The sequence below is a fragment of the Cuculus canorus genome, chromosome 2 (genome assembly GCF_017976375.1).
Source record: "Cuculus canorus isolate bCucCan1 chromosome 2, bCucCan1.pri, whole genome shotgun sequence".
Lineage (NCBI taxonomy): Eukaryota > Metazoa > Chordata > Aves > Cuculiformes > Cuculidae > Cuculus > Cuculus canorus.
In genome coordinates this window covers 127,074,727-127,102,293 of record NC_071402.1, presented here as the reverse complement: position 1 = coordinate 127,102,293, position 27,567 = coordinate 127,074,727, and the positions used below count along the sequence as shown (strand labels likewise).

At 41.8% G+C, this 27,567-nt stretch overlaps 1 protein-coding gene across 2 annotated transcripts; it reads left to right on the top strand.

Annotated features, from left to right (window-relative positions):
- The first annotated feature begins 1,564 nt into the window (after window positions 1-1,564).
- On the top strand, window positions 1,565-10,820 carry NUP42 (nucleoporin 42). 2 transcript variants are annotated; one of them, XM_054057777.1, is made up of 7 exons: window positions 1,570-1,731; window positions 3,209-3,467; window positions 4,722-4,816; window positions 5,137-5,213; window positions 7,246-7,332; window positions 9,128-9,212; window positions 9,337-10,820. In XM_054057777.1, the coding sequence occupies exons 1-7, from the start codon at window positions 1,623-1,625 to the stop codon at window positions 9,891-9,893; spliced, it is 1,269 nt and encodes a 422-aa protein (XP_053913752.1). In that variant the 5' UTR covers window positions 1,570-1,622; the 3' UTR covers window positions 9,894-10,820. The 2 variants fall into 2 exon arrangements, with proteins under 2 accessions (XP_053913753.1, XP_053913752.1); XM_054057778.1 differs by lacking the exons at window positions 9,128-9,212; window positions 9,337-10,820 and adding an exon at window positions 8,413-9,118 and having other exon boundaries at window positions 1,565-1,731.
- Window positions 10,821-27,567: the final 16,747 nt, after the last annotated feature.

The window sequence follows — 27,567 nt, the reverse complement described above, 5'->3', positions numbered from 1 at the left end:
GTTGCTCATGTTTGCATACACCTGGTAGTTCTATTTCCTCACCTTTTGCCTTGCCATCTCACCATGATCTGAAAATGTGCGCTCAAAACCCAGAAGGCTAACCATATCCTGGGCTGCATCAAAAGAAGCATGGCCAGCAGGTTGAGGGAGATGATTCTGCCCCTCTATCTGCTCCTTAACCATTTTTGTGCCTCCCTGCTGTTCTTTATTTCCATTAAATATAAAAAAAAATCATAAGCTTCAGGACAAGACAAAGACATTTTTTCAGATGAACAAAGACTCCAGCACTACTTTTTCTAACACATGGAATTGAAGATTTTCAGTTGCTGAATTCAAAGGAACAAAAAACTCCACCTGGAGTCCTGTGTCCAGTTCTGGAACTCCCAACATAAGAAGGATATGGATCTGTTGGAACAGGTCCAGAGGAGGGCCATGAAGATGATTGGAGGGCCGGAGCACCTCTGCTATAAGGACAGACTGAGAGAAGTGAAGGGGTTGTTCAGCCTGGAGAAGTAAAGGCTCCAAGGAGACCTTAGAGTGACCATCCAGTACCTGAAGGGGCTCCAGTAAACTTGGGGAGGGACTTTTTACAAGGGTAGATAATGATAAGATGAGGTGGGATGGCTTTAAATTGGAAGGGGGAAGATTTAGACTGGACATAAGGAAGAAATTCTTCGTTGATGGGAAGCTCGACATGAGCTGGCAGTGTGCGCTTGCAGCCCAGAAGGCCAACCGTATCCTGGGGTGCATCGGAAGAAGCATGGCCAGCAGGGCGAGGGAGGTGATTTCTGCCCCTCTTTTCCTCTCTTGTGAGACCTCATCTGGAATACTGTGTCCAGTTCTGGAATCCTCAACATAAGAAGGACATGGAGCTTTTGGAACGGGTCCAGAGGAAGGCTACAAAGATGATCAGAGAGCTGGAGAACCTTCCCCATGAGGACAGCCTAAGAGAGTCGGGCTTGTTCAGCCTGGAGAAGAGAAGGCTCAGAGATCTTGTAGTGACCTTCCAGTACCTGAAGGGGGCCTACAGGAAAGCTGGAGAGGGGCTATTCGCAAAGGCTTGTGGTGATAGGAAGAGGGGGAACAGGTACAGACTGGAAAGAGGTAGATTTAGACTAGATATTAGGAAGAATTTATTCACCATGAGAGTGGTGAGGCACTGGCACAGGTTGCCCAGGGAAGCTGTGGCTGCCCCATCCCTGGAGGTGTTCAGGGCCAGGTCGGATGGGGCCTCGGGCAGCCTGATCTGGTGGGAGGTGTCCCTGCCCATGGCAGGGGGGTTGGAACTGGGTGATCTTAAAGGTCCCTTCCAAACCCAACTATCCTATGTTTGTGTGATTCTAAATTCTTCATGATGAAGGTGGTGAGGCACTGGCACAAGCTGCCCATGGAATTTGTGGATCGACGTTGGATGCGACTTGCAACACCGCGACGCACTGGGAGGTGTCCCCGCCCATGGCAGGGGCGTGGAACTCGGTGATCTTTAAGGTCCCTCCCACCCGTTCTATGACTCCGCCCCGCGAGGCGCTGCCGCCCTCGTGTCCCGGTGACGCTGCGGGCAGTGCCGCCGCCCGCCCCTCCCCTCCCCTCCCGCCGCCCGCCCGGCCCGCGGCGGGGCCGCCATGGCCATCTGCCAGTTCTTCCTGCAGGGCCGGTGCCGCTTCGGCGAGAGGTGCTGGAACGAGCATCCCCGGGGCGGCCGCCACGGCGCCCCCGCTCCGCAGGGACCAGGTACGGGGGGGGGTACGGACCTGGGGGAGGGGCGGGTCCGCGGGGCCCCCGGAGGGTCCTGCAGGTCCTTTCCGACCCAAACCCTTCTGTGATTCTAAAGCAGATCCCTAGAGCTGAGAAAACGTGAAAATGAATCCGGAAGGTTTGGGTTTAAGGCGGGTGGGCGGGTGTCCAGCAGCTGCGGGTCTCGAGGTGCCTGTTGGGAGAGTCGGGGCTTGTTCCACTCTGGAGAAGGGAAGGCTGCGGGGAGACTTCGGAGCAGTTTCCAGACCCTGAAGGGGCTCTAGGAAAGCTGGGGAAGGACTGTTTACAAAGGCTTGTAGTGATAGGTTAGAATCATAGAATGGTTTGGATTGGAAGAGACCTTAAAGATGACCCAGTTCCAACCCCCCTGCCATGGGCAGGGACATCCCACCAGATCAGGCTGCCCAGGGCCCCGTCCAGCCTGGCCTTGAACACCTCCAGGGATGGGGCAGCCGCAGCTCCTCAGGGCAACCTATGCCAGTGCCTGACCGCTCTCAGGGTGAAGAAATTCTTCCTAATATCTAGTCTAAATCTGCCCCTCTCCCGTTTATACCCATTCCCCCATGTCCTATCGCTACAGGCCTTTCTAAACAGCCCCTCCCCAGCTTTCTTGTAGGCCCCCTTCAGGTACTGGGAGGTTGCTTCCAAAGGAAGGATGATGGGGGAATGCTTTAAATTGGAGGGGGGGAAGATTTACTTTAGGCATTAGGAAGAAATTCTTCACAATGAGGGTAGTGAGACACTGGCACAGGTTGCCCAGGGAGGTTGTGGATGCCCCATCCCTGGAGGTGTTCAAGGCCAGGTTGAATGGGGCCTTTGGCAGCCTGGTCTGGTGGGAGGTGTCCCTGCCCATGGCAGGGGGGCTGGAACTGGATGGGCTTTAAGGTCTGTTCCCACCCAAACTATTCTACGATTCTATGGTATCCAAGGGATACAGCGTGGAACAGGCAGACACAGCTGTGGCAAAGCAGTGACAGTTCTGTATCTCCACACCTGCAGAAGGGGGATGCCTGTGGCCCCCATGTGTGTCTGATGTCTTAAAGCTGGACCTGGGATGTCATTACCATCCAGGGGAGACACTGCTGTGGCTGTGTAGGCTAAAGCCCCTCATGTAAATATCCTGTGGATTAAATTTTAGGGTTTTTTTTCCCACTGAGGCAGTTACTTTATGGAACAACATAAGTAAAACTGAAGCAGCCTCTTTTCTGCAGTGCTGACGAGTTGTTGTTGACATGGGATGTGAGAGGAGTTCACATTTACCTCCGATTGCAGAACTGCCCCAAATAACTCACTAGGTTAAGCTCACTAGATAATCAGGTTACCTCAGCAGGAAAACCCTATATTTTCTTTTCAGACGTATTATTGTCACTATAAGAACAGTTATGCTTACGGGTTTTGTTGCTGTATCTTACTGATTTAACATTTTTGTTGTTGCTGTTTTTGTCATGGGAAGGTCCTGGCAGAGGAGGAGGAGGAGGAGGACAGAGTACCAGTAACCAGAGACACACTAATGTTATCCAGCCATCTACTTTTAAGTCTAATGCATGGGGTGGCAGCAGAGATCATGGAAGAGAATTTTTTGGCTCCTCTGATTTTGGATCGTCAGGCAGTGGCAGCAGCAGAAATGCAGACTTTTCGCAGAACAGATTCTCCGCATTAATGAACAGTCAAAATATTGCTGGTGGCTATAAAGATGAAGAGGAGAGACTTCTGTAAGTTTTCGTCTTGACTTACCAAAAGCATTTAGAATGAGTAGTTTAAAAGCTTACTGACTAACTAGAGAGAATGCAGATAACAGTATCATGAGGAGGAAGCTGGGACATCTAAGTAAGAACCACAGAGAACACCACTTCATGTAGTTCTTTTGACGTATGCTGGCATGGGAAGAAAGCAAGCCTTGTTTTGAAGCTGGGTTGGGCAACTATGCAACTGCCATATTAGTAAGATGGTGTGGTATTTAGGTTGTGGGCAGGAGGATAAGGAAGGAAACAAAGATATCAGTACTTGAAAACAAGGGGTCAGAGCCCCTTGGACAGCATTTTAACCATTTAGAGAAAAACATCTCTTCAAGAAAATGAATGATTTGGCTAAGTTTACCTGATGCTTAAGATAACAAATTTCACATGCCTGTATGTTGAAGTCAGTTGAGAGTGACCACCAGGTTTAAGGTGATTACAGGGTAGTGATGAGAAACAGCAGGCAGTGTGACATCCTTTTTGTTTGTTTGTTTTGTTAAAGATTGCATGAAGACAATGCCTAACAGGTCATTTATTCAGCATCTGAACTGTTACATTGTGATACAGATATCTGAAATGCTTAAAATCTTTGGTTGTTACTATATAGCGATCTGCTTTTCCACTTTAGTTTTTACGCTTTCATTCTTTATTTACATTTGGATTTATTTTTGTTGATGTAGCTTTTATTTCTCTGCTTTCTCAATGTCTTTTTTATGCTTTTGATTCTTTTCCAGAAACTTATGTGGAATGCTTATCTCATTATTTTTTTCTTTTTTCTTTCTTCCCTCCTCTCACAATATTGCTTTTAAGCACTCTGCATGTTTCTTTATACTGTAAAATTGTCTAGTACTGAGAAGGTTTTAAATTGTATTGTGATGTACAGCTTCAGAGGAAATCCTGTGACAGCATATACCATGCAAGGATTTAAAAGTACTTTGTGTGTTTTGGGAATTTTTTTTAAGATGTGGTTTGAGTTACTTGCAGTTAGATGATAAAGTAAAATGCTTTGAAGGGGTATTTATGTGTCTTACCAAATAAGTGTTTTTTTTTTTTTTCTCAGAGAACTGAGTACTATTGTTCATTCTGGCTAGTGTCACAGTTTGCTCGTTTTCATGGTAGCAGGTAGTTAATTCTCACATTGGATTCAAACTAGGCAATTGCTTCTGGTGGTTTTGTTTTGATTATCTAATTTCACTTTCGTATGTGGTCCTATCTTGTTTTGTTTTCTAGTGAAAGTGTAATGAAAGACTTGGAAATTTGGGAATCTTCAGGACAATGGATATTTTCATCTTATTCACCCATGAAGGAAAAGCCAAATGTTTCAGGTAGGTATTGTTATTAGTTTTGCTGCTTATTGCTGCTCTTTAGGATGTTTCTTACACCTGTCCACACTGTTGTACCTGTGGAACCATTTCCACAGTGATGATTTGCCTTGTGATGCAACAGAAAGAAATACTAGATTATGGCAAATTCATTTTGTACATTCATATCTTTGCAGTTCTGTAATGAATCCTTTTTGTGTCTCCAACAGTGACTGACTTATTACAGATAATGTACAAAGGCCCATTTCCTCAAAACTGTAGAATTCAATTGGAAGCATTAATATATTTTCTTGGAGGTTTTTTGATTATTCCTCTCCTTACAGGCTTTCCAGATTTCTCACCAGAAGAGTTGCGCCTGGAGTATTACAACTGCAGAGCAAACAATGACATTCAGAACTATGTGAGTATTTAAAAAATGCTAATTTACCTGGATGCATCTTGGGATAGGACTTGTTACTGTTCTTCGGGTGGCAACTCTTGGCTCATTTAGTTACCAAACTCTAGGAGATTATCAGAATGCAAGAATGTTTTTAAATTGCTGTGCACTAAATAGAATGCAAAAATAGCTGTAGTCTGTGTGCTCTGCCTTAACTTCCTATTTCTGTCTGAGATCAGAGGCTCAAACTGCCAGATCTGGGTTTCTAAAACTTGTGGCCTAAATGTCTTTGACACATCGGCTCCTACAAAAAGTGGTGGCAATGGACTTGTAGCTAGTCTGTTAAATGTGTGGTCTTTTCTCATTGGAGATGCTCTTTGTCTTAGCTTTGTCCCTGTTCCTTATGTGTTATTTGTCGAAGTTATTTGAGCCCTGTCTCAAAAGTTTAATGCTTTGTATGCTGTTAGCTAGTTTAATTGTTATAGCTGGGTGTATAGCTCTTTAGGTAGAGCACTGAGGAAGTTAATTGGACCTTGTTATTTGACATACCTTATGGAAGGGAATTAATGCCAAAAATAACAGATACGTTTAAAGGAGTATGTATATTAGTTCCTTTCTAGAAATGTATATGGTTTTACATGAATGTGTATGAATCATTCCTCTATCATATTCCTATCAATACCAAGGAAGCTAGCACAGTTTAATCTTGTGCTAGAAAAGGAATTGGGCTCTTGGATGGACTCAAATGCAAACTAGATCAAGCTCTGTTGCGCACTTTCCTCTTCTTCTTGGTTCTTTGTTACAGAAGGAATGGCTGTTGTCACCACTCTTGCTTCATGTGTTTAGAATAACTAGAATTGCATTTTCAGAGACAGAAGAGATATTTTTAATTTCTTTTAAAGAAACCGAAATGGTTAAACAATCCACCATGCCTGGCTGTTAAGAAAATGACAGCAGTTGTGGTCTTACTGAAGCATTAGATGCAACTTCATGAAAGTCTCAGTACATAGATAACTGTATGGTACACTTCTCCCACAGAATGTTTGAGTACAACATGTCTTTTCCAAAACATGTGTTTCTATTCTTAAACCGAGTCAAAATCTGAATTTGCCAGCTTCTTGTATAAGAGCTGATACCAAGCAACATGATCATCCAGCATGTGACTAGACACAAAAGAATTATTGATGTTTGTGATGCAAAACCCTTTTTGAAAAATTAAGGCATTTATTTACAAAAAGATTACTCATTCCACTCTTGTAGGACTTTGGGACATGATATGTTTTAATTGGTTAGTTTATAAGGAAAACCCAATTAGGCCCAGCTTCAAATAAGGTCTGTGGATAAACTTAAATATAGGAAATTCAGGTTTGAAATGTGTGAAAAGTTATTTGAATGACTTCCCTGTTTCTTGTTTGATCATAGTTATCAGACAGACACAGGTATTGCTGCAGCTCTGTAAGTAATCTGTTGGATATACTAAAGAGTCTAAGTTAAATTAATTTCTGCAAAGCTAAATATTTTAGGATGATACTATTAAAGTAGTTGGAATTATAATGTTTTGAAAGTGGGCGATTTTTTTCTGAAAATGTGGCAGAAGCTAAGGGACATCGTAGGACTTAAGCTTAATGAGTGAGCACATAAGTGGACAGGCCAGAAATGAAACAAGTATTGAAGGGTTTGTTCTCTCTAAACTTACATATTTTGTGTGGTGTTTGGTTTGTGGTTTTTTTTTCAGCAAGCACCTAATTCAGATATTGATGGAACTTAGATTTAGAAAGCCCTAGGTAATTTTTTTAATCTTATTCTTAGGTGAAATTAAAAAGTTGATTTAAGGGTAATAGTAGGAGAATTTAAAGGAATTCTGTGTTAATAACAAAGGTTTCAGCTTCTCACCTTGAAGTTTCAGGAAAGCAAAAATCTTGTATTCTCGGCTTATGAAATTTCTTTCCTAATTCCAGAAATCTTTTTTTCAGTTTAGTTGTCGGATTACTCTTATTTTCATTTATTTAAGTCTTAAGCAATAATAAAAACATGTTTTTCTTTTCCCCCTTTTTAGATAAACTCTGTCCAAGAGTTAGCGAAACAATGGAAAAAGCGGCTGGTTGAGTTGAAGGCTTTAAATGCATCGACAAAAGCAGCTTTGGTAAGTGTTGATGAAAGGTAGAATAAAAACATTCCTACCTAAATACCTACCTAAATACCTACCTAAAAACAAAAAGATTAACAGAAAAATTACATCAGGAATAAAAACATTCCTGATGTAATTTTTCTGTTAATCTTTGGCAAATGTTTTTCTTAGATTTTGTTTTAGACATCCCACCAAAGTGTCCTGCAAATGCCATTGATTTCTGCTGTAAAGCGTTCTAAGACATGAAAGTTGTAATATGCCACTTTGTCTTTAATGAAGAGATCTTGCAAGTGTTCCATAGAAACTTCAGCTGTTATCAAAGGATTTAACTACACTTCTTCTAACTTTATATAAATAGGTGAAAAGTATTGCTTTGAAGATTGCAGGATGCTATATTTTACAACAAAATATACACGATTCTTGTAGAGCATCCTTGTTTGCACCTAAATAGCTGAGACATTGAAATGTTTGATTCTTAGATTCATTCTCACTTTTACAGTAGATCTATGAACTATTCTGAATATCTCGATGACAGTGTATTATGTTCTAGCACTGCAGCCTTGAAAAACATCTGGTATGAATGTGTTTGGATGACTGGCAGAATGGTGACTTTGACACATCTTAGAACGCTCCTGGGACCATTAAGGAAAGTGGGAAGGGTGTAAGGAGGAATTACATAAGAGAATAATGATTGCAGTTTGAAAACTGCCCTGTTTCTCTCCGTCCGTGTGTTTTATAGGCACTAGAACCATGACTGAATATTCTAGCACTGCCTGAGTAAGATGGACATGAAGGCTTGTGAACACAGTTTTGGGTCTTGCATCCACTTTTCTCTGGAATCACAAAATCTGTGAATTGTGGGCTGGTATTATAAAACCCTTTAGTTAACTAAGAAACATAGTGAATCAGGATGGTTCTGTGTTAGCAAGGCAGTAGCTGAATCTCTGGTCTGGAATACTATCATTGCAAGCCGAGTCGAAGTAACCATAGCTGCAGGTTGGGCTCCAGTCAAGTACACGCAAAGTATGAGGAAAACATGTACCTCACCTTTTCTTCCATGTGCTGATGTTGACTTTTCCAAAATATAATTGGCAGATGAGACCGGAGTTGTCCTCCAGGCCATCATAAGATAGAAGGAACATTTTGGTAAGGCCAGAATGAGAAATACATAGATGGGAGAGACACTGTTCAGGTAAAATTTGAAAATACAAAGAGTAGTTGTTCCTGGGAATGTGACAAATGCTTGTGAATCTAGATGTGTCAGAAAAGAATGCTTGAGTTAAAGCCAATATTGAATAATCAGGAAGACAGAGCAAATTGATTCAGGTGGAGTCTGAAGGAAGGCTATTAAAGGTTTAGTAATATGATCATACCCCTTGGTGTGTTCAGTGGTGAAGGTGAAGCGGCATTTGGGCTTTTAGCACAGAAGACTAGATGTGCCAAGGTCATAGAACAGACTAAATCAAAGCAGATGGCATAGATAGGGTCATAAAGCACTAAGTGAAATAGGTCAGAGATGAGAATGAGAGCTGGAAAAGGTGTTCAGGTTGTTGACTGACAGACAAAAATCTGTAAATTGTAACGTATTTATGTTTCTGGAGTGTTTTACACAGAGAGCAGTGTCTAGTCTTAAAGCATTTTGTGCATAGCTGCAAGAGCATGCCATTGTGATGAAAGCAATCGGCGTCTAACCTAGTCCAAGTCATATTAAATAGGACTGGGCAGCTCTATTTTTGCTTAAAGTACTTATTGTAAGACATTTCTCTGTTTTAGAATCTAGTTGTCATTTATGTATTTGAATTTTTTTAAGCTATCTGAATTAAAGAACACAGTCACTCAACCGTTGTCTGCCTTTGGTTTTGGAGGACAGCAAATGTCAAGCTTTGGGTTGTCAGGTAAGTTTCTGCCATAAGAACCAATCATTAAACATTCTTGTGAGTTCTTCATCTGCGTTGTTGAAATACAGCAGTGGTTTAGTGCCACAAGTGTGTGCATTCTAACATTTCTCTATAATTGCAGGCTTTCCTGTGAACAGCAGCAGCAACACTGCTAGCAGTTTCTCCTTTAAAACAAGTTCCAATCTCATCAGTGCATCATCTGGAAACATGCCTGCTTTTGGGAGCTCTTCTGCTCCTGCATTTGGTGTGACGACCTCTCCTAGCGTATCCCATTCTGTTGGTTTTGGCACCGTGGCTGCTCCATCTGCAGCCTCCTTCTCATTTAAACCTTCTGAATCAACTACCGGTTTTGGAAGTTCTGGGTTTTCAGGGTTTGGCAGTTCTGCTGCTGTGAAGTCTTCAAGCCCCGCTCCACCTAACGCCTTTGGTGCTCTTAATGCTGCAGGAGCAGCTTCTCCCTCACGTTGGAGCAGTACTGGATTTGGACAGACTGCCGGTTCCTCTGGACATAATGTAACATCAGCTTCTTCTGCAGGCACAAACAATACTACATCAGAAAAGTTACATACACCAAAGAGTGAATTATCAGCTGAAGAGCTGAAACAATTTGAAGCAAAAAGGTTTACATTAGGAATGATTCCTCTTAATCCACCACCAATAGAACTTCTAAATATTTAAGACTTTGTTGTGTTTGTTCTGAAGTTTATTCTGAAATAATGTTTTTGCATCTTCTCCAGTACCTCAAACTGAACAGTTTTGTGGTCGAGTAATGAAACAAAATGTTTCCATTTGAGTTAATTTTTGTTTTATCTCCAGGTTTTGCTGCAATGGTATGCTCAGGTATAAACATTTGAACATTGTGTTTTATTGTTTCTTAGCTGGTTTGGAATTGATCTTTTGCACCTTTTTACTAATAAAAGTAAAATTTAATGTTCCATTTTATATTCTGTGCTGTGAAGTTCCTGACAATTAAAAAGGCTTTGTCAAAAAGGCGTAAGTTGCGTTATACTACTGGGTTGCTTACATGGATTATTATAGTGATTGTTTTGCAGCTGAAATAAGGCATCTGCTTTTTGTTATTGTTGTTAATGACCCAGTGCAGGCTTCCTACAACTCACAAACAGAGTACTGATAGTTTGGCTCAGAGTTCCATTTAATTCTTATGAGATGTGTTTTTCCAAGTAGGGTCTCCAGAGCAGTACTGACTTGTACAAATTAAGACACATCCATCTCTCCAGAGCTCACTTAACTCTCAATTGTTTATGCCATTACTCGGATTTTGACACAGGAACTGGGGAATGTACCAAAATGTGTTGCGTCACTGCAGTTGCAGAAAATTCCCATCTTCAAAGTCTTGTTAAATTCACTTTTGTAAGAAGTTAGTATTCAACAGTAAATAAACAAAAAAGTGTTTGTGGCTTGTCAGATGAATGCCTTAACTGCCTGAGCTCGTTCTATTACATGCTGTAGTCTTGTATTTCGTTTGTAAAGCCTTAGTGTTTCTCAAACCCAATTGTATCAGAAAGACTGTGATTATTTTTCTTTTAAAGTTCCTAAAACTTTTATTGTTATTTGTATTAAAGCCGTATTCTAGCATAGTGAAGGTATATTTTTGGGGTAAACACAGAATTTGCACTGTATTTCATGTTTTTGCTATTCATCCTATTCTGCTTTTGGTGTACTTTATATCAAAGCTGGTCACAAGTACAAAGTCAGCAGTTAATCAGTATCTTCCTTTTACCTATAACCCTTCCATTTTCTTAACTTTTACTTTTTTCAATGGCTTTTTTTTTTGGTATATGGCTACTCTCCAGAAGATCATAGTATTGTGGTCTGGCATATAAAAACACATAGAGTGGCAGCAAACTTGTAGATCTCGCTTACTGCACTTCGTTTTAGAAAAGGAATCCTGAGCTGAAAGTCAGAACGGAGAGGTATAATGTGTCCTGATTAGTAGAAGAACTTGGTCTGTGAAATAGGGTAGAACATTCAAGCTCTTTGTAATATTTTCAAGTATTTCCCTTACTTGGAAATAACAGGATGTATGAGTCACTGAAATTCCTGTAGTGTGGTGCAAACGACTAATTTGAAGAACGATTGGAAGTTTTGATTTCCAAAGATCATGGATTAACCCTCAGACAGCAGCATTCAAGACCCGCTGTATCCAGCAGAAAAACCCTCCACTACCCCAGCGGAAGAAGCAACCCACCATCTAACAAAAGGAATTGAATTTTCTCTGCCTTTTCTTCTTTCTCCAGGTGATGCATGCTGGACTGGGAGATCTCAAAATGTGAGCTGGTAAGAGGAGCCAAAAAAAGGATGAGCTTCAGGAAACGTTACACTTTTGTCTTAGAAGTTAAGCATCATTATAGCCATGTGTTCTGTAGTTTCATTATATGTGGCAGAAAGTGGCAAAGCAGCCTTACATAGGATGAAGGAAGATGGACAAGATTTAAGTCTCAGAGAATAAGGCTAAGGTTATCAGCAACAATGAATTGCTAACAGTCAGAAGGATAAGGAAAGAAGAGCTTTCACAAACGTGTCTGGGGGAAAGGAATACAAAGGCCTATTAATACAGGAGCGCTGGAGTGAGATTGATAACTGAAATGGTGGAAATCTAGTTAAAAAATACTTGCAGTGAGGGATAGTTGAAAATCAATGAAGCTGTAATGCAGTTGCTGATAAAAGGAAATGTGAGCTTACTGCAGCACAGTGGAAGTCCAATAATTTGCTGTGCTGGTCAGTAAGGGAATTGGTTAATGGACTTGGACTTGGTTCAGGAAAGGCAGGTCCTGTTTAACTAACCTGATCTGCTATGACCAGGTGACCTGCTTAGTCAATGAGGGAAAGGCTGTAGATGTTGTCTACCTAGACTTCAGTAAAACCTGTGACAGCATTTCCCACAGCATTCTCCTGCAGAAACTGGGTGGATGGGCATACTCTTTGCTGGGTAAAAAAATTGTGGCTGCGTGACTGGGCCCAAAGAGTTGTAGTGGATGGAGTGAAATGCAGTTAGAGTCTAGACACAAGTAGTGTTGTCCAGGTCTCAGTATTGGGCATGATTCTGTTTAATGTTTTTATTCCCACTGGATGAGGGGATCAAGTGCTCCCTCATTAAGTTTGCAGATGACACCACATTGGGTGGAAGCGTTGATCTGCTTGAGGGAAGGAAGGCTCTACAGGGATATCTAGGCAGTCTGGATTGATGAGCTGAGGCCAACTGTATGAGATTTAGCACTGCTGAGTGTGAAGTCCCACACTTTAGTCACAACAACCACATGGAACACTACAGACCTGGGGACAAATGGCTAGAAAGCTGCCCGACAGAAAAGGGTTGTTGTTGGCAGCCAAGGCAACCAATACCATCCTGGCTCGTAGCAGAAATAGTGTGGCCAGCAGGACTAGGGAAGTTATTGTCCCCCTGTACTCGGTGCTGGTGAGGCCACACCTTGAATCCTGTGTTCAGTTTGAGGCCCCTCACTACAAGAAAGACATTGAGGTGCTGGAGCATGTCCAAAGAAGGACAACAAAGTTCTTATGAGGAGCAGGTGACGGAACTGGGGTTGTTTAATCTGGAGAAAAGGAGGCTGACATAAGACCTTATTCCTTGCTACAACTACCTGAATGGAGGTTGTAGTGAGGTGGGTGTTGGTCTCTTCTCCCAAGTTACAAGTGATGGAACAAGAGGAAATGGTCTCAAATTGCAGCAGGGGAGGTTTAGACTGGATATTAGAAAAAAATCCTTCATTGGAAAGGTTGTCAAGCATTGGAACAGGCTGCCCAGGGAAGTGGCTCGAGTCCCCATCCCTGGAGGTACGTAAAAGACACGTAGATGTGGTGCTTAGGGACGTGGTTTAGCCATTTACAGTTGGACTTGATGATCTTAAAGGTCTTTTTCTACCTAAACGATTCTGTGATCTGTGTGACTTGCTATAGTTCTGATAATAATTTAGATACGTGGTACAGCACTAGGGATGTGAGAGCAGACTGGGGAATCCTCAACGTAAGAAGGACATGGAGCTGTTGGAACGGGTCCAGAGGAGGGCGACAGAGATGGTCAGAGGGCTGGAGAACCTTCCCTGTGAGGACAGGCTAAGAGAGTTGGAGAAGGCTCAGAGATCTTGTAGTGACCATCCAGTACCTGAAGGGGGCCTACAGGAAAGCTGGAGAGGGGCTATTCATAAAGGCTTGTGGTGATAGGAAGAGGTGGAACGGGTACGAACTGGAAAGGGTCAGGTTTAGACTAGACATTAGGAAGAATTTCTTCACCATGATAGTGGTGAGGCCCTGGCACAGGTTGCCAAGGGAAGTTGTGGATGCCCCATCCCTGGAGGTGTTCAAGGCCAGGTTGGGTGGGGCCTCGGGCAGCCTGCTTTAGTGGGATGTCCCTGCCCATGGCGGGGGCGTTGGAACTAGATGACCTTTAAGGTCCCTTCCAACTCTAACTATTTGTTGATAGTTACAAATAATTTGAGGAGATTAAAAGCCAGATAGATCTGTCTTTAGAAAGACATTGGATGCAGGTGTTTAAGAGGTGTCAGATGTTCACGTAAGAGTGATTAGTCACAAAGATCAACGAGTGAATCCTTCTTGTTTATAGTCCACCTCCCACATCCTAATGTAGAGATAGAGAGAAACTGTAATTTGGTATTTACCTGGACAGTGATAGAGGGAAAACAGCCATAGATAATTAGACAATTCAAACAGACCTTTAATGGTATTTGACCTACTATAGGCCAGCAGCTACAGGAAAAAAATACACAACTAGTATTTAGAGAGACAGAGAAAACAACAGAGTAGGAAGTGACAGTAAGAGAGATAGGAAGCCATAGTGGCTTAGATCAGTGAAACATAGTGTGAGCTGCAGGAATTGCCTTCCCCACACGACTTGGTAAGGCTGTGTTTGGTTCTAGCAGGCAGTTGCCATAAACCTATGTAATAAGTAGGTGATTCAGAGAGCAACCAAAGTTATTGCTGGTTGGAAATGAGGATTTAGGAGGAAACTTAAGAGCTGAAAAAGTATTGTTTGTTGAAAGCAGAGGCTGTGGTGTGGCATGGCATAACCATCTTATTAAAAGGATGCCCTTTCAGAAGGGAGGAAATGGAATTTTTTAAGGCACAATCGACTAGTAACCAGAATATTGCAGTACTTCTTCAGCGATTTCTACATTGTCAGACATTCCTGAGCATTTGGAGCCGGCAGTTGTGTGGCTGCCACCACTCTTGGGGGAGGGGGGTAGCCACAAAGAGACAACTTCTCTCCATTGAAATCAAAGAGGCAAATGAGCTCCCTCACACTGAGAGTGAATATGCCTCTTGGTTTTGAAACACTCACAATTGCCTGGTTTTCCTGTTAAGAATAACCACATTAAAAAAAAAACCCTAAAGACTAGTTCTCAGCAACTCAGTCTTAGGCTGTGTTCGTATTTAACCTGCAGTGCTGTTGCAAGTTTTCAGTCCAGTCTGCAGAATAAAGTTAGGCACATTCTTACAATACTGTAACGTGCAACAGGCTGCTGGGTGGGATTTAACCACCTGCAAAGGAACAAAATGAGATCTTAAAACAGAGGGAAGAGCAACAAGGAGAACAAGAAGACTTAAATGTTAACTGGCTGATCAACATTTTTGTCCAAGTACATGAATTGGATTACCTTTCCTCTCCATAGGCAGTGAGGGGTTGTCCTTACCCTGTCACATTCCAGACAAAAGAAACAAGTTTTACATCTTGTGCCTCCCAGCAGGCAGATCTGACTGCTAATTGCAGGGTATTCATCAGAAAAGGGATCTGGTGCTTTTAAAGTACCTGTAGCAATTATATCCTGTTCCACTCGAATTTCTCTTTCATTATGGCAGTACACTTCTAGCAAAGTAAATTCTTCCTAGTCAGCATTGAGTCATGCTTCTGTGAGTCTTCCGTGGACCCTTATCTTTGCAAATCACATGAAATATGCTCATTGCTTATGCCCCACAAATTAATTAGATTAGTTCTAATTATACAAAATAAACCCACCTTTCTGTACAAATCAAGCAAGGAACATTTGCATGTGCGCATGTAAAACCATATGTCACATCACCTTTAAAGGGAAACTACTAAGGTACAGTTTTGATCTCTGATAGCTTAGCTTTTCTCTCTAACCATTGCTGTTGTGTTTTTCTCAGCCTGACAAATATCTGTACAACTTGGGCTCGTGATGTACTTCAGTATTAAGGCAATCCTTATAGTCATGCGAGACTTTGTTGCTGTAGTTTACTTCTTCAAGTATGGGCTTCTCTTGAAGTATCTGTAGCAATGAAATAGAACTAAAATCATATAAAACTGAATTAGTAGTTTATAACCTGAGTTATAACACATTTAAAGGAAAAAAAAAAAGCCTGGTATCACTTAGTATTTCTGTATGATAAATAGACAGTAGTTGAGGTGGAGAAAGAACATTCTATATTTGGTTTACATTAACTCTTTTGGGCAGAAGAGAGCCTTCAGCATTCTCCCATGGCTTGTGTGCTTGCTCAGCAGCTCACATGGGGCTGGGGACCAACAAGCCCTCGCAAAGCACTGCTTGAACTTCATTGTAGGAACCTGGCATAGCATAAAAGAGAGACCCAGCCTGCAGGCAGATCTGCCAGCCTTGAGATAAGGCTGTCTCAAATTTCCCTGTAGATATCCCTGCCTGGAGTCTATGTCAGACATCTCTGTCTCTATCTAACCTACTTGACTTCCTGGAGACCAACGCCTTTACCTCCTGCACTGCATGCCTGCTTCTCCCCCAAAGCTCCCTGGTCCCCTGCTTTTGCCGACCAGGGGACATGACTCCCTTGGCTTCCCCATGCAGGTTTCACTGAGGGAAATGGCCTCCAGAAACCCCTGCTCTCCAGAGGTCTGTGCCACTTCCTAAAGCCTACATGTGAATTTACATGTGCTGATGATCCAGTGAGGACACAGTATTCATGAATCGAGATGCCTCCAAGCCAGCCTGAGAACAAGGGCAGAGATGTACAACATCACAGGTAGATGCTGATACAGCTCCAACACGACTTGTCTTTCCAGATGGTGATGTTTCTGTGCCCTTAGTACCCTTTACTCACACATTCTCCTTATCGTATGAGATTGCTAGCAAAATGAATCCCCCCTAACCTTTAATCATCTGGTATAACCACTGGTCAGTTCCTCTCACCGGTTCTTCCCAGGCAGCTGTCTTTGCCTGCACTTCTCAGGACCACACCTAGAAACTCAGAGATACTAAAGCTCCCTCCTGCTGGTGACAAGTATGCTTCTGGTTCTCCAGACCCTTATCTGAAAGAGGTCAGAAGGTTTCTTTTCTCCTAAAAACCCAGTTACATAGAGATGAACCCTCCTGTCTGGCTTGTCCTCTAGTCCCCCAGCCCTTCAGTGGGGAGTGTGCTGCAGGGCTGGGCTCTGTCCTGAGCTGTGCGGTGGAGGCAGATGCAGCACCAGCATTTTCTCATCCATCAGCTGTACGATTCAGGGAAGGAGGAAAGACCTCTGGGCCTCCACACTATAATGATTGTAGTCAGTCTGCTAACGGTTGCTTAATTGTCTGTATCTGCTAACAATCACATTAACTTTCTTCTATTTTCCACTTCTGAACAATGCTGTACAGAGGATTAGGAAAAGAGGGAAAAAAAAGTACTCGGGCATGTTTGCTGAAATCCATGGTACCGCCAAGGAAAAAGCCCGGACATCCTAACTTTTTGTCATATGGTTGAAGCACAAGTCCATCCTTCTTTTCACAGTAAAAACTACAGAGCAATGCCTATCAAAGAGCACACATTATAGAAGTAAGACAAGAAATATAAGTTAATTCTTGCATCAGGAAATAAATCTGATTGCCAATAATAGGTCCATACCGACGTAACCAAGTTATGCTGGACATCTGAGAACATACAAAACTGTCCTATTGTGCTGAAAAATCAGGGGTCTCTCTCTGACCCTTTTCTTCTCTATTTATCTACTTCCAGTTTAGAAAAATACTGGATAACATTAGAGATTAGCAGAGTCTCTCAATATTAAGTAAAGTACTGGAGAACAAGCAAATAAATGCATACATGACACTTCTTCATCGCAGCTGCAATAAACTGGTTCTGACAGCAAAGAGATTTTCTCCAACATCAGTGGTCACTGGACACATTCCATCCTTATGATGATCTACTTTGAGAAGGTTTATTCTTCCAACAATAACATAACAGAAACTGTCACAAACAGAGTCCTATAAAGCAACTAAAGAGTACATCAGAACAATATGGGGGGAGGTGTTGTTTTTAAAAATCTATTATTTTGTGTGTAGCTGTAATTTACAGCTATATGTCCTAGATCATTTACTTAGGAGTCTGTATATATTGCAGTACTTGGTATACAGGAAGAGGAAATAAATTGCTTTTTACGGCATTCCTGCCCCTGATGCTGGGTCTGTGATGACTCACGAAGGCCTGGAGGTCAGCAGGAGCACTCAAAAGCTGAGAAGCCCCTGTGCATGCTATGCAACTTGTGTACCCTGCTCAGATCTTGCAAACCCTCAGCGTGGACCTATCTCAAAAAAAGATGCTCCAGAGGAGTGAAGCTGGCTGTTGGCCACCTAAAAATTTCCCTATGGAAGCAGGACTTCCAAATGGCAATTTAAGTTTATAATATAGCACACAGGAGACAGAAAGTTGCTGAGGTCCAATTCATGATGTTTACCAGTTTATATACAAATTAGTTAATTTTAGCAGGTTTCCTAAGAAAATAACATGGTTTTGATTACACTGTCTGATCTTCTGTCTGTGATTCTTTCTACATCAGTCAATACTTTACCAGCCACTTAAGTCTAGAATAGAATGGAATGGGTTGGGTTGGAAGGGACTTTAAAGATCACCCAGTTCCAACCCCCCTGCCATGGGCAGGGTCACCTCCCACCAGATCAGGCTGCCCGAGGCCCCATCCAACCTGGCCTTGAACACCTCCAGGGATGGGGCAGCCACAGCTTCCCTGGGCAACCTGTGCCAGTGCCTCACCACTCTCATGGTGAAGAAATTCTTCCTTATGTTTAGAATAATTCTTCCCCTCTCCAATATAGCCATTGGGCTATAGGAGTGTATTCTCATAATTGTAGTAAGAAATGGCAGCTGGATGAGGAAGGAGCCCAAAAATAGTGTTGCAACTGAAAGAAAAACAGACAAAACTCAGCTGTTATAAATCCTGTTAGCAACCGGCTGGCTGATCAGCACACATGTAAATCTAGTACCTAGAGTGTTTTTCCAGACTTTTGCCCCACTGGGATATTACAGACGACAAAGGCACCGACCTATAGGAAACTAAGTTTCATGCACACATTCTGTGGGTCAAAAGCAACTTGTTTCAAATATCAAAGAAAAATTCTTCCGTGTTCAATCACGAAGTTAACCCAGGAACAAGGAGCAATAATGTGTTTGTATGTTCAGATATAACAAACAATTGAGGCTCCTAACTTCACACTGGGTTGCTAACTTGTTGCCAATTTCATACTTAATTGAAATCAATGAAATCATCTATGAGCTCAAAGCTGTGCTGATAGCCCCTAAGCTTCATGATTCCTAGGATTCTTCCATTGTAGGTCTTTCCATGAATGATCTTTCACTTAAATGAAACTGGAAATAACAACCTAACTGAAATAAGACAATTGTTATAGTATTTTTAGCCTTCTGGACAGTTTCTAGCAATAATTGTTCACTAACCCATTACTGTATCACTGGCCCCTCATCCTATTGTTTAACACACAATATATTAATTTGCTTGCTCCTTCCTTTGGCAGAGAATACCATTTATGACAAAACATGATTTTTTTTTCCAAGACATCTTGTATATCCTCAGATTATTTTGAAGAAAGTGCTGCCTATAAATATCAGCTGAGGAGATTTGCAGCATATTCATTCATCTTCTAACTTTAAACCTAACAACACTTATTCCACAAGGCTTAAACTACAGAGCAGTCTGAATGCGAATGAACTCAGACAGTTTGAGGTGTTCTTCCATCACACACAGCAGACTGAAAAGCCCAAGCAGCTGTTGGCTCCCTCTGTTCAAACTAGAGGGAGATGACTGCACATTGCGCTGCATGTAGCAGCCTTCTTTACTTGGTTGGGCAATCACTGCCCCCCAAAAGGCTCCAAAACATTCAAGGCAACCCAAGTCTAAGTGAGAATACTCAGACCTACCTGTAAATTAAAGCTCAGGCAGACTCTAAGGAACAGCTCTGATGAACTTTCCACAGGAGATGCCAGCGGACTAGTGACCACATCCTCTCTAACTTGACAGCGCTTCTGCCTGCACATATACTGTCATCTCCAGATAGTGACCGCTTACACAGTTGTCACACAAAGCTTGATGAAACTCTTGGAACAGCCAAGCAAGACTTCCCCTGTTCAAGTGTAAAACAAGAGAAAGGAAAGAGCAGAAAAACACAAGATCAAGCCTTCAGCCCTATTGCTTTTCTCCCAGTACACCTGAACTGTGGGGGGAGAAAAGCCTCTTTCCCGCTTGCTTCAGCTGTGGCCCATTGCACCCTGAGAGGGTGAAAGCAAGGAAGCAGGTGCTGAGAAGTTCTTTACAATGATAATGAGAATAAGATTGCTTTAAAAGTATGCTCGGGTCTGTAGAAGGGGATTGCACCTCTATGCACCTTCTCCTGTCTGTGGGCATTGAGGTTTGTGTCCTGGGTCATCAAAGCGTTACTCTAATCATACAAAAAAAGGTGTAACTATACTACCTACTCTCATCACCTGCTGCCACACTCTCTTCCTGTCTCCCAGATGCTGCTGCCTTTATTGGCCAAGTCAGAAGCCACCAACGACTAACTGCTGGTCCTGTAACTACCAAAAGAGCTTGAGTTAATACAAGAGCAAGCTTTGCACATGATCAATGAATTATAGAGATAATAGGCAAGTACTAAAGAGAGCTGCATTTGACCGGGGCACCAAGCTGGCATGGTAGAAGACAGGCTGAGCCAAGGCCATACCATAGAACCACAAGAGCACATGAAAACTCTCCTACAATACTGGTGCTCAGCTGCCTGTATGATCATTTCATAGTTATGAAATGCTTAGCACAAAGCAGTGATAGCTGATTATGCCCTTTAAATGCTACTGTGGTACTACCACTAAGTGGTTCTACTAGCAAGTTCATTTTGCTAGTTCTTAATTACAGAGAAACCGGGGGAAGATGTAAACACCAAAGGAATCTTCTTCCCAAACCAGATAATTCTTGTCTTTATTCCTGTGACGTTTTAAAATTCCCCACCCAATTCAGTTTGAAAACCTGCTCTAGGCTGTTAGGATGTAAATCAATACCTGCTTATTTGGAGACTTTAAAGGTAAATGAAATGTTACATAGACGGGTACAAAATTTCATCCTTTCAGTTGTTTGCAGGTACTTAAGAAACAGAATTAAATACTCTTCTGGTCTCCCAAACTGTCTGCTATAATCCCTCAGACCAGTCATTTTTTAACTGAATTTAAAAGCTCTCCTTAAAAATTGTGATGTATCTTGAAGCACAGAGCTGCCTGCTCTCAGCACTGTATCTGTAAATTATTATTAGCAAAAAACTTGCATCCACCAATTCTTTCTCTCCACAACCAAAGCAATCGGGATTCAGAAAGGAACTTAACGAAAGGTCGCTGCTGGGAAACAGACCTTTGCAGATGTTACTACAGCCATTACAGCAATTGAAATGGCCCCAGTTTGAGATGTAGCAAAAGAAGAGGCCGTGTCCAACGAGAATGCAATGAGTAGGCATAGTCTCTTTTAAACTGCCTGCTTTGTCTTAGTCTATACTTGCTCTGATTTAAATAGTGAATAGTTCTCATTTATGTTCTAAACAGACATAGCTCTTGAGAGTGAAAGCCTTTCTTGTGTGTCAGGGATGCTTGTTTTAAAGAGAAGCCATCTCAAAGCTCTGGATGACTCTGTGGTCCCCACCCAAGAGGAAATTGCCTACCTTCGGTTGTAAATAACCTGAAACTTTTTATTTTTTTAATTTAAAAATATTATCTATTACAAAAACATGAGAGAAACCTCTGTGTAATCTGAACGCGCATGAAAAGCATTCAAATATTTTACGAATGAAAACCATAAAACAAGTACAGAAGTAAAAGACAGAGTTTCCACGTCCCTCTGCTTTCAGTACAAGGTTGTGATGAAAAGGCAGGTTCTGTAATTTGAGTAAAAATTTCAAGAAGACTGTATTTTCTGGAGCTTTTGACTCCTATCTGCACCGTCTTGAAGATTTCCATCTAATGTCACCTGATGTCCAAAGCATGTGACTATCAACCGGTGTAAATGTCATAGGATCATAGAACAGTTTGGATTGGAAGGGACCTTAAAGATCATCCAGTTCCAACCCTCCTGCCATGAGCAGGGACACCTCCCACTAGATCAGGCTGCCCAAGGCCCCATCCAACCTGGCCTTGAACACCTCCACCATGACAAGGTAAAGAAGCTCTGACTTCCCATTTTAATTCAAATAAAATAAATATCGCCCTTTCAGCAGTATACTACATTTCTTTACACTTGTCAACAACTTGATTAAACATCTTGATTTGAATAAATTTCAAGTACATGGAAATGTTTTAATAACTGATGTAGTTTTTATTTGTTATCAGAACATCCACAAAAAGCTGAATTGCTCAGTGAAGAATATTTCCTTGCTGTCTATATCTTAGCAAATGCTGATTTTTCTTTTCTTTTATTTCTCATTCTATACAGTGATTTGGTAATGAGTTTTTCTTACCAAAAGTCCTTTTTTATTGTGTAATAATAGAAGAACTAGGTACTCTGAAATGTAGCAAACAACTGGTAACTAAGAGACAAAATTATCTCTATTTTCATTTTATCATTTTGTTCTTATTTCATCAAAACATATTTTTTTGCCTTCACCGCTCACCATAGCTGCAGCATGAAAAAAATCAATGTAAATTTATAGAGGTCTGAATGTACAATCCATTTTCGTCCTCTTCCCTTATGCCTCTCATTTCTTTATTTTCTTTTCTTCAAGACTATTCCATTTTTTTCACAATTTGATATCAGATACAGTGGATGTAACGCCCTTTAGCGAGAAGACCTGCAACTATCTTACACTGGAGCTGAATTGTTTTTTTACAAGTGTTCAACTTCCTTCCGCATGCAGCAGAACTGAGCTCCCTGCAGTGAAACTGTAACTTAACGCCTTGTATTGGGCACAGAAGAGTTTTCCCCTCCTTGCAGACCACTGGCATACAGTTGTGCTCCAAGCAACACCCAGCAATTAAGCAGCATAGCCGAGGGAAGATTTGTTGAGCTATTCTGCTCTTTTAGGAGAGAGAATTTAAAACTACAGATACAAGAATGAGATTTTTCTGTCACATGATGCACATACATTTTCTGTGATTATTTTTATCATGTCATATAGTATTTCCCACGCAGAGCCAATATCTCTGGTGATCAGTGCATTACACATGCTAGACAGAGAGATTTTACCCTTTGTATTTCACTTAAGCCAGGGATTGCAAGTAGGCTGCTGTATTAAATCAATTTTTTGGATCTCATACAGTAACACAATAAAGTCATGTTAGGTTTTCCAGTGCTGGCAAAGAAAGTTGAAATAAAATATCCATATTCCAATGCATATTTAAAACAGAATCAGTGCAAATTTACTGCTCTTCTCACAGAGAATATAAATGAAGGACAAACTCAGAAGACTAACTCCTATATATTTAATATATGGAACGATGTATTTTCCGGCCCACATGCGATCAGAACTGTTAAAGATTATTATGTAATGCATTTGGGAACAGGACATTAAATATACTTTTCTCCCAGTGCCAGAAAAACAGCAGTTCCTCTTCAAGTTTTTGCAAGCAGGAGCTCCTGCAGCCATGTGTTGGAGGGCTGGGACAGTAACCCGTGCTGGTCTTGGGGCTGCACAGCTGCGTTACCAGCCTGGATTTCCTCCCTTCCCCTGCCAGTGCCACACTGCAACATCAGGGCCTGATCCTGCCACCCACTGCTCTCCAGCAGCCAGAGATGAGTTGATGGGGTGATACCTGCCTGCATGTTGGAACAGACAAGTTACAGCACAACAAGTGCTCCTCCTGTGCCTCACTGGTTAACCCACGGTTCCACCAAGCCGTGACCTGTGACAGCAGATAAACTTGAAAAAAAAACCAAAAACCCCCAAAATATGCCCTTCTTCCTTCTGTTTCCCTCCAGGCCCCCAAACAAGACTTCCTCAGCGTTGTCAGGCACAGAAGTAGGATCCGGGTGGATTTAAGTCCTTGGGTGACAGCAACACATCATCACTAGGAGGACAGAAGCTCCACTTGCTCAATGCCTTCCTCTCATGCCATAAATGTTAATGTCTGAAGTGGGTTTCCAGATTGAAAGCTGGTTGCTATATAATATATCCATCTTTTTTTCTCTCCTACCCTTTGCCTCTATATTCACTAGTGGGTCCAGACTCTACCGAAGAGGTTACTGTCTGAATTAATGCCATGAGTCAGTGGGAATACAGTCCAAAAATTGCAGAATTGTGCCCATATTCTTGCTTGCTGTTAACACATTAAAGACTAAGATATGCTAAAGTTCAGCTGCCAGCATTTTAATTTATTCTGACTCCTATTTCAGGGAATGCTGAGGTTATTTCTTGAGCAGTCAAAGCAATTTCACCGGACCATAAAACAACTGCACTTCTGTGCTGAACTCTTATTCCCAGCCCATAATAAGTGAAACATAGCATATACAGGGAATAAGGTACAACCGAGTACATTCAGTTTATATTGTTTCTTAGAAAAGCTTTAAAAGGAGCAGACTTTGGCTGTGAAACTACTTCTCCTTCAATGTCCTCCCACCAAAATGACTACAGAGTTCTTGTTAAGTATATTCTCTTTGATATGTCACCTTTTCGGTTGGATTTGGTTTGATTGTTCCTGGATTACTTGTTTTGAAGTAATATTTTCCCTAGCCAAAATATGAAAGGATATCTTTAGAGAAAACAGAACTTTTCAGCAATAATTCCATTGCTCTCTCTTGAGCTGAATGATAGAGAATCTGCCTTTTAGAACCTCTCTGAGTAACAGGGAAGCCTGAATAGATTTCATTATAATATGATGTAAAATACAGGTCTCACACAGTCATAATCCTGCACTTTCACAGCAATTATCTGCTGTCCTGATTGGAAGACAACTGTGCTTTGATGAATCATTGTGAACATAAACCATGTAAAGACAGTCCATTAAATTAGTATGAGAAAAAAAGGAGTACAGTGAAACCAAGGTCCAGACCATAAAAGAACTGTGGCAGCTTTAAAACCAAAAGCGGGTCAGCTGAGGTGCACACAGAGTGAGTGAGAAGCTTACAGAGGGCTTTTAGAGGACTATGGGCTATGGCAGCAGAGCACTGGCACTACCAGGATAACTACACCTCCTCCTTCCACTGACACCATAGTTAAAAAAACCCCAAAGCTGCCTAACAACATTGAATAAATTTGATTTGCTTACAAACTTTAAAATAAAGATGCATGCTGTCGTCTGCAGGGCTGGTGTCTGTTAACGTGCTTCATCTTCAGCTGCTGTCATCTGCACAAATTAATGAGTACTCCCATGGACAAGGAGGTCAAGTCTACCTGTGGGAGAAGAGGGGGCCGAAGCGCTTTGTGGGTCTGTATCTCACGACTGAGCTCTTGAATGGATTTGCTGATTTTTAAAGTGCCGCAGATGATTTCTTGGGTTTCCTTTCCTTCCCCACAAGCTGCTTTCACGAGGCGTTTTAGGGCACTCCGTCACACATACGGCTGTAACTGAGCAGTGAGTTTAGCATTTATAGAGAGACCAACAAAGACATCCCTAAAATGGGGAAATCAGGCCAAAAATTACTTTTATCAGAAAAAAAAACCTCCAGTATTATATGCTTTGGTCAAGTGCCAAGTTTGCAAAACTTCAACCCCAACACAGGAATTTGGAGAAAAGTATGACTGCAAGGAAATACCGTCCCAGAAAAAATAGAAGAATGAGTAGCTCTAGCTACCACAAAAGCAAAAAATGAAGGTGCTGGAATTATTAAAAGCCAGTTTGGAATGGTTAATTTCTTTTTCAGGGATAAACTGAGCTGAATGGTACCATAAACTGATCAGGAGCTTTGGTAGAGCTTTTATCCTCCTGTATAACAAGAAAGACTGCAGATTGCTAACCTAGCTTTGTTTACACGTTGGGTTCAGTCAGCTGACAGCCACTGCCCCATGTGAAGTGAGACACAGATCATTTCTTTCCAGAAAGAGAATTTGCCCAGCTTTAAGCACGATTCCCCTCAGAGACCAATGGGAACAGCAGACAGCATTTACCTAAAAGTACCTGGTTGCCAAAACAAGATCATCTCCTTTTCCTTTGCCAATTTGGCCAAAAGTCAAATTCATTCTACAAAACCTTTTTTTTTTTCTTTTTTTTTTTTTTTTATAGTTCCCATGAGCAGTGATTAACAATTCCTGTACTCATGTTGTGGCGATGGTGGTGCGATAGCGGTGTGAGCCTGCCAGCTCTGTCACAGTCTAGACATGTAGGTACACATGATGTGTTCACACCCAGCCACCTGACAGGCCTTCAGGTAGCAGAGATCTGTATCTCCTCGATGAGTTTTAATAACTGAAGTGCTAAAGCTGTGAAGTACCAAGCACTTCACACCCACCCACTTCTTTGTCAGATTAAGCCCTAAATTTCTCTGAATGTGTGTTGCTTTGCTGGGAGAATATTTAGGATACTTTCAAAATCTTTTCACGTTTACAACTGCACAATTCAGTTCAGTTGTTTTAACTGTGAAGCTGTTTCTTAGAGACCAAGAATAATAATGTAAAATCTATATAGTTAATTTAAGACGTGGTGGTGATCGACCAGTTTCAAGTAACTCTTCAGTGTTTCAGATGGACTCATTTTTACATAGCCAACTACGGTTGGGATGCTTGGAGAAGTCAGCTCACTTTTTAAATAGTCCCTTCAGTCTTCACTTCTCCTAGTTTTCCTTGGCTTTTTCATTCTTCTCTTCACTCCTTTTACTCCTCTGTTCCTCGTAGCTCCTTTTTCCCCTTCTATACAGTTTTCTCCACTCCTCATTTCTTGCTAATGCTGTCAGCTGCAGCCACAGCATGAGCATATCCAAACATTTTCTATGTCAGCCCTCCAGGAAAGTATAATCTAAGCCCCAAGAGCTTAGGAGGGAGAATGCAAAGGACCAGAGCATCACAGCATAGCCACCTTTTAGTCATTATCCCAGCTCTGGCGGGTTTGGACTCCACTAACCGCAGGCCTGATCCTTACTGCCCCTGAAGTCTATTTACAACGTGTTTAATAATTTCCACCAGCTGGCCCTTATTGAGAATGTCACTCAATATTTATGTAACATTTTCATGTATCAAATAACATGGCAAAAAACTCTGTCTTAACCAACTTCATTGTTTTTAGGCTGATAAATTTTTGGTTTTAATTAGCAGGCATTTATTGTCACCAGTCTTCCTTTGGAGGTTCTCATAACCCTGTTGAGAAAGAGGGTTCAAACCTCCTTTCTCCCCAACAGACTTTGGATCAGGCCTCCAGTGCTGAAACACAGTGTTTGAAGGTCAGTTTTCACTTTTAGGATCAACAACCTGGAAACAAAGGAGTGCAATTAAAGTTAACAAGCCACGTGGTTTAAAAACTAATGGTGAGTGGCTTCTAAACCTGGCATTTCAACTGGGAATGTAGTTGATTTAATAACAACAAAAAAGCAACAATCACATGAGGACTCTGCAGTCATATGATTTTTTTGCATAGTCAGTCACAGCTTTGACTTTGATTTACGCTCCCTCTCCTTTCTGCAAGATAATAAGGACTTAGTTTAGACAAGCCTGATATCCCTAAGGCTATTGCCTTCACCCTTTTCCTTGGCTGGCAGCAGGAGGAAGGGCTGGCTCCAGCCAGGAGGATACTGAAGCATGGAGACTACATATGCAAGATGCATAGGACTGGAAATCAGAGCCTGTGTTACACAGAGAAATACTGGCTGGGGAGCTCTGAGTGGTGACAATAACCTACAGCTAAACGAAAATAATAGAAAAATTGAAGAAACTAAGAAAAATAATAAAAAATAAAAAGTACTCACAGTTGTAAAATCTCCTTACACTGGGCAGTCTCTTCATTCTGTTGACAGTGCCTTGGACTTACAGACTTCCACCTGCCCTGCCCCAAACAAAAATGGTTTAGTGTTGCCCAGCGTGCTGGTTTCTGGTCAGCCAGCGTCTGACTTGCCAGTGTTATACTTTGGGATCACTAAAACCATTACTGAACTCCTGTCTTGAGAACCATACTTGCTTCTATGCCATGTTGT